This window comes from Bactrocera latifrons, unplaced genomic scaffold (assembly GCF_001853355.1).
Source record: "Bactrocera latifrons isolate USDA-ARS-PBARC rearing strain unplaced genomic scaffold, ASM185335v1 scaffold_241, whole genome shotgun sequence".
In the NCBI taxonomy this organism is placed as follows: Eukaryota; Metazoa; Arthropoda; class Insecta; order Diptera; family Tephritidae; genus Bactrocera; species Bactrocera latifrons.
This window is the reverse complement of record NW_017535975.1, coordinates 426124-433909: the sequence shown is the minus strand read 5'-3', so window position 1 is coordinate 433909 and position 7786 is coordinate 426124. Positions and strand designations below refer to the sequence as shown.

The 7786-nt window shown below is 37.7% G+C and overlaps 1 protein-coding gene across 1 annotated transcript; it reads left to right on the top strand.

The window, feature by feature from the left end:
- Window positions 1-1636: 1636 nt before the first annotated feature.
- Window positions 1637-6779, top strand: LOC108969137 (polycystic kidney disease 2-like 1 protein). Its single transcript, XM_018933687.1, has 9 exons — window positions 1637-1787; window positions 1847-2306; window positions 2371-2595; window positions 2664-2895; window positions 2953-3183; window positions 3242-3484; window positions 3552-3793; window positions 3872-3925; window positions 6635-6779. Exons 1-9 carry the CDS (start codon window positions 1637-1639, stop codon window positions 6777-6779), a joined length of 1983 nt encoding a protein of 660 aa, XP_018789232.1.
- The last annotated feature ends 1007 nt before the right edge of the window (window positions 6780-7786 follow it).

Here is a 7786-nt window from a genome sequence, read left to right as displayed (position 1 = left end):
ATAAGTAATTTAATAAATTTTTTAATAAAGTTTATAATAATTTATAAGCCTTTTTAAGTAAAATATTAAAAATATTTTAAGGTTTGCGTTGTTAACTGTGTTTTTATTTCAAAAATATGAATAAATGACATAAGCAGATATAAAAAAATGTTTACTCCTTTTGTGAACTTTGTACGATATGTCGTACAATTTTTGGGGGCCTGTAAAATCTATAATAATTATTTTATTTTTAATTTCCTTACAATTTATGACTATTTAGCACTAAAGGGAAACAAAAGAAGTCAGTTGATTTTTTTCCACCACTAATATGGAAATGAAAACAAAGGGTTAACATTTTGGTTCATTCTATCAACTCCATCCATATCAGCGTTGAATCTGTAGATTGAATATGAGCTTCGAAAAAAAGCCATCATTASATTTGTTTTAAAATTGGKAAAACTTTTAYCGAAACGTTTCAATTGATGACACAAATGTAGGTCGATGATTGCCTATCCCWTRGCAGAGTGCACGAGTGGTTTCAACGTTTTCAAAGTGGTCGTGAGGACATAAATGACGATMAACATGTGGGCTAATCAARATCCGTCAAMACCGGAAATTYYATCGAATCTGTGCGTGAATTCATCAAAAATCAGCCGAAATCATCATTGAAATTCATGGAAATGGAATTGAACATCTGCAAAACATCGATTTATCGCATTTTGACTGAACATTTTGGCTTACGAAAAGCTGCATTGAAAATAAATTAAATTTTATTTTGAATAAATTAAATTGATTTTGCCGAAAAACCATTTTTTTCTGTCCTGTTTACTTTGGAACACACCTTGTACGTCGAGACACATAATACTATACAGCTTGTGCAAGAACTTAAGTCGCTCAACCTTCTCAAGCGACATGTCATCTTTATGCTTCATGTCATCTTCGTAGTTCAGCGATCTCCATTTCAGTCTCAATGAGTGAATAGCAAAATTTCTGAATTTGAGAATTGAATTCAAGTGCTGCCATTTCATSCAGGAAAAAWAGCGATTTGGTGTGGCTGGTGGTTCACCGGTTCACAAAATAATTTCTGATGGCCGATAAGTGAAATCGTTCGCGATAGCAGGCACTCTGTGCAAAGTGGATGCCGCGGGAGCTCACTTTTGACCAAAACAAACGACGAGTTGATGATTCGGAGCAGTTTAGAGCAGTTTAGAGATGTTCAAGCATAATACGCCAGAGTTTTTGCTTCAATATGTGACAATAGATGAATAAGGCTTCATCGAAACCCAATGAAAACGGTGKCAAAAATYMGTGGATYGAACTTCGAATTGCTTTCGCATCCATCGTGTTATCCACWTCTGGCCCCCAATAACTATTTTCTSAATGCAATTCTTTTCTCAGAYCRTCTTTCWTTCTTCTATACCTATATAATTTACCGATGCCTACCTAATACWGTACTTGCAACTTCTAGATATTACAAATCTGATTCTCAGTCGAAAGAAATGTTGAAATACAATAAATCGGAAAAAGGCAACTCCTTTGTTGTTTCAATTCGTTTTGAGTGAAAAATTATATACACAACTTATTCTTTCTTTTCTGTCACTTGGAAAAGAAAACAGAAGATTATTTTAAGTTAATTTGAAATTTTTATTTCTTAAAAATGGAAAAGGGAGATCCAATTTCCAGCAAAAAACGATTTTCAAACGCCACCAAGAAAACACATCACATTTCTTATGAAAATGAGGACGCCGCACGTTCGGCGTTGATCGAGTTCTGTATCTACGTCTGCTTTCTTGTGGTSACGCTGTTGGGTGAGTAGTGCCAGGGTTACGTTAAGGACATKGCCGTTACTAATTATGTTCACCAACAGTGGCCTCTTCTTCACGCAACATGTCTATGTACTTCTTCAACAAAGGTATCGAAAATATATTCTTATCACGTGAAGTTAACACGTCCTCACACGAAGCATCCGTGAGGTTCGCTGAATTAGCCACTACAGCTGACATGTGGGCATTTCTAGAAACTAAATTCATCATGGATCTCCATGGTGTAGATGATAGAGAAGGGGCAGTTGAAGATGACAATGAAGGAAGTGAAAATAGCAGCGGTGAAGGTAACACAGCTGGTAGTTCTGGGGAACGCAGACGCCGTTCCGCTGAGGACAAGCTTGTATTTTTAGAACAAAATCTAGTGTTGGGACCACCACGCCTGCGGCAGTTACGTGTGAAAGAAAATAGTTGTAATGTACATAATGTCTTTGGCAGGTATTTCTCTAAGTGCTACGCAGACTATTCGAGTAGTGATGAAGATACCACCGCCATATATAAGGGGTAAAAGTGTGAATGTTCGAATAATATATTTCTAGTATTCTTACACCGATAATTGGTCTTACAGCACCAAGTACAGTACGCTCAGCGCATTAGGCGCTGATTCGATTTGGGGTCAAATAACAACCTATCGCGGTGGTGGTTTTGTGAGAAGCTTGTCTTACGACTTCAATGAGAATAATCAAATTTTGTCCGACTTGAAGTCAAGAAAGTGGTTGGATCGCGCCTCCCGTTTAATATTGGTGGAATTTACCCTCTACAATGCCAATAAAGATTTGGTAAATAATATTAAGTGCGTTGCTGTTGTAAGTTGGTTATGTAGATTCTATAATTAACGAACTTTTGTTGTATTGCTTTTAGATTCATTGGTGAATTGCCGTCAACCGGTGGTGTGGTCACCACTTATWGCATAGATTCGGTGAAATTGGCGTCAGTTTTTTGGAGAGATGGCATAGCGATATTGGTGATAGGTGTTATATTTTATCTTTTCATTTTATATTACACCATAGGTGAGATTTTGGAAGTCATACGCATCGGTTTTACCAATTATGTGCGCATTTTGTGGAATTTTGTGGACTTTTTAATAATTGTTGTAAGTTGAAATTTATTTGGAAGTATTTTTTGGAAAACGCTCAAATTTTTCTTGCAGTTAGCGTACTGYACGCTCATCTACAACATTTGGCATCCCTTTTACGTTAACGGGTTATACAAACGCTTTGAGAAGAACCCAAATGAATACCTACAGCTGGACAAGCTGTGCTTCTGGAACTTGACATACCGTGCCGTYTTCGCCATTTGCGCATTTCTTGTGTGTATGAAAATATTGAAATTCATTAGCTTCAATAAAACAATGCGTCAGTTCAATGCAACAGTGAGCACAGTAAGTGTCACAACTCAGGAGTCWGGATAATACTAAATCACTTGCGATTACTTTTCAGTGTTTCCGTGATCTTTTGGGCTTCAGCGTTATGTTCGGTATCGTCTTTTTGGCCTACGCTCAGATGGGTCTATTACTCTTTGGCAATGTACACTATGATTTTCGCAACTTCAAAGAGTCCTTGTTGACTATGATACGCATGATATTGGGTGATTTCGACTACGAGGCTATCGARGAGGCGAATCGTGTGTTGGGGCCTATATACTTTCTTACATATATAATCTTGGTGTTTTTYATATTACTGGTATTCATTAACATTYTCATAACMAAATTTACTTGCAATCTATTTCAATACCGTTACTGTGTTCCAGAACATGTTCTTGGCTATTATTAATGACACATACAGTAGCGTAAAGAGTGATATTAGGGGCGGACGCAATTATTTGTCAACTTATCTGCACAAGTTAATAAATAAATACTGTCCGAAGTGTTGCCGTTGCGGTGAGCGAAAAGATGAAGAGCTTGGCCCATCAAGAGAAGGTACTCCATCACGCGATGCGAGTCCACAGAGCAATCAAACGAAGCGTTCTGTTGGCAAGGATAATGTAGTCGAGTAAGTGTGTTATGTAATAATATGAGTATGTGTAAACTGAATAATCGAAGAATGACAATTATGTTRTGTTCTGCGCAGKTATTTTGAACCCATYGGACCACAACAAAYGCAAGATCCKGCGGCGATTAGTCGGTAAGCGAAACAACAAATTCMATRATGATATAACAGTACTCAGTGGTGTGTGGTGTTCACATKTGATCTGTTAATTTAAATATTTGTTAGACGAGATCGCTAATTTTTTGCATTGTGATTGTACTAGAAAAAATGCTGTCGTATCCTTTATTATTTTTTGTGTAAACGTTTCTAATACTGACCAGTTTTGAGTAGGCCTGGCTAAAGCTTGGAGCACCATTCACTCTTCGAAGAGCACCATCGTTCGGTTTACGAGACGCAGTTCCGTGCCTTGCCTCAGGAACCTAACTCTTGGGGGCTGAGGGGACTAATATGGTCAAATACCTTGGTTTAACGTTGGATTTTACTCTACGTTAGACGCAGCATGGTCAAATCTARACTAAAGTATTTATGATGTGCAAACGACTGGCTGATAAATCCTGGGGATGGAAGCCAAGGATTGTCAGGTGGTTGTACACCATGATCGTGCGACCGATTATTAAGTATGGAGCTAGTACCTTGAAAGATTGGCCGACTTAGGTAAGACTTCAATTTTTGAAGCTGCAACAACTCGCCTGCGTGTCGGATGCCTGAATCTTTCATAGCGGGTGGACCTCATTCCATAAAGGAGTTGCTGCGCAAGTTTGAATGAGTGGGCAGGGAGGAGTATTGGCCACAACTTCAACCCATCCGCCATGCCAATTTGCCAATGGGTTTTTACAACCCTTGTGGGTTTAAATGTGTAATCAACCACATAAGGAACAAACTMATGCTACTTGTMGCTTTCTACACTGGACATTGCAAGCTGCAAGAAGGGCCCAGCTTCTTGTGCCTAGCTTGTTCYGCAACATGAAGCCTGAAACTTCAGRGTACCTGCTAATTGCCTGCACAGCAGTCTGCAGATGCAGGGTAAAGACCCTTGGATCCACGTTTTCAAATAGAGATCACATCACCTCAATAGCACCTACCTGTATATTGGAATTTTTCGTTATACTCTGCTTAAGTGAGTCATTGTGACTTCCCATTTGTATTTCCTCCCTTGATCCGTTAGTGAATATATAGATTTGGAAATGATAAACCAAATTAATCTACCGCTTAGAATATGACTTCATCAGGCCAACAGGTTCACAATAATGTCCAAAGTAGTAAAGATAATCGATATCAGTGCAGCCCTGTTAACGTTGTTGAATGCACCTTAGACGTCAATGAATACCGCTTTTTTGTTTTGGTACCGGATATTTTAATCTGGTACCATGGCGAGCAGTTAGCCCTTGGAGTTTTCTCCAATCTTCTCATCGGGTTTGGCCCTTTGGAGAGGTTAGTAGAGAGAATAAACGGAGGTAGACTCGAAAATGAAGTTCAGTGTTTTATAAGTCGGCCTCGACCGCGCCCAAGGTGGAAAAGGTGACCATCCCACTAACTAATTGTAACCAAATAATACTTGCAAAAAGCACGTGCTTTTTGATCGACTTATTGTCTTGATTATTGTTTTGATGTTTTAAGCACCGTGGGTAAGGTCGTCGTCGGCAGGTATTCATGGGTAGGTAAACATTTCTTGTGTGAACATGAGACCGTAAACCTGCCTGGGTCTGAGGAATGAGTAACTTCTATTATTTTTTATTGAATCCTCTACATTCAGTGCCATACTAAATTGGCTGTCAACACTTACATTTAGATTTGTTTTTGAATTTATGCCGTTCCACTTACGCTATCTACTTGGCTACAGAGGAACACCACGAGTTGCATTTTTGGGTTGTGAGTTTGTGTTTGTATTTACGATATCCAATCTGGTATGCATCCCAACATTCGACACTATCCTTAAATTCCCATTTATCCATGGTTTCTCACTGGTGGAAGGTAGGACGATGTTTCGGAAGCAGCAATAATGTATTGCGCGACTTTTTCTACTGCTATATCTGACACAGAACTTGTCAGATACTGCGAGTGTACCTATGGAGCGACCCAGTTCGTTCACATATGTATGTGTTACAGTTTAGATTTATTGCTGTACATCGGTAGCTCTTGACCTCCGATATTAACTTTGAAATCATTCTACCTGTGGGTGTATGCTAGAACTAGAAAAATGTATTATAGTTCGAGACATCACCTGATCTGGACATACGCTGCCGTTGGCATAAAAAATGTGTAGTTGATTAAGCTTAGTTCAGTTACCCGGTTCTCGAAGGTGCTGAGTTCTCGGYTTGTTGACGCCACGTTGCTACGGTTACATTTAATTTGAGTGACATGTCCGCTTTAAATTTATAAGAGACCTAGGAAAAACAATACTAGATGATTTTAGTAAACTGTTGYAGTTATAAGTTCGATCGGGTTACGGTACATGACGTTACAAAGATATTTCGTAACAAAAATCTTCTCAGACCGTTTAGAAAAAATGTGGCAAGTATTTTTGCTTTTCTTCGATAAAGGTGAAAACCTAGGCTAGGCGGCTGATGGTATGGGTAGTGTTTATGGTCCTATTACTGTAACAGTCAATCTTGCGCGATTTTGGTTTSGTCGATTCCTATCTGGTAATTTGGATGCCAAGAGGTTTTGATTGCGCCAATAATTTCTTATATGCGGGAAATACATAAATATTTAAATAAAGATTATTCCAGTTCTTGAACCTACCAGTAGCAATATAGCAATATTTTATTCCTCTTCATAGTTCTTATTTTTCACATAGAGTATATTTGGTTATATGTTTAACTAAYATACCTGTTTATTATTTAGTTTAACGGCACGTGTTGCAGCTTTGGAGGATGCCATCGAACAGCTGATTGGAGATGTGGATCGGACAATGCGCAAGGTTTTACCAAGTCGACGTCAACGTCAAAATGCAAGACAAAACTCGCCATCTCAACGGGCGGAACGCTAAATAAAATTCGAAGATGAATATTTCTCTAATACAATTTGTGGTCAACAAATTCAGTTTGTTTTCGTTTAACAATTAACTGTAATAATTTGTTTGTTTCATAAAAGTTGTGAATATACTCYTTGATGAATATGTAAAAAAATGTATTGGAGTTCATAAATATTACGAAGAAAATGTGCGCAAATAAAGCAAATATAAAAGCGTTCACTTTCTTGTTATTTATTTCCACTTGTATTAAGTTTAGCATATAATAAAGCTTGAATATCACAATAATTATGCTTTAATAAGATCTCCAGCTGTGCGTTGATATGCCTCATTAGATTTCTCTATGACCTAACACTGTAAAATTACTTTGATATCACATATTATTGCGAACACAAACTCTGAACTGAAAGCTCAAACAACTCTTGGCTTTTAAAAATATGCTGATTTTGTTAAATATTCTCAATCGCCATGGCAAAAGCTTACTTCCAGCATTATAGCAACATTCCGATAATAATATGAAACTAGTTATTACACCTCGCCGCAATGTAAGCTTTTATTGAAGTTATGATATATGTACTTATTTAAGCAATTTATATGTATCAAATATTACCTGAGTTGGTTTCTTATTTGACTATATCAAATATTAATGCTAACGTAATATTTTGCACAGAGCATARCAACTTTTTGAACAATGTGAGGGCGCAAATAATTGCAAGCTGGACAAAGATCTAGACATATTTAACGCAAAATACATTAATGTATAAATGCGGAATCAAATTTCTGGTGTGAAACATTCAGAATGTTGGAAAAGGCCTTCGGTGACAAATATGTGTCGTGAGCAAGTGCTTTTGATTGGTACAAATTATTCAAAGAGAGTTGAAAGCGCGTTGGCAATGAACCAGATCCAGGACGGCCATCAACATCAACTGATGATCAACTCGTCAATAAAATAAATGAATTGGTACTTGTGAATCGACTCAGATAAATCTAACCGCCGTCGTAGAAATATCGCAAGCATCAGTAAA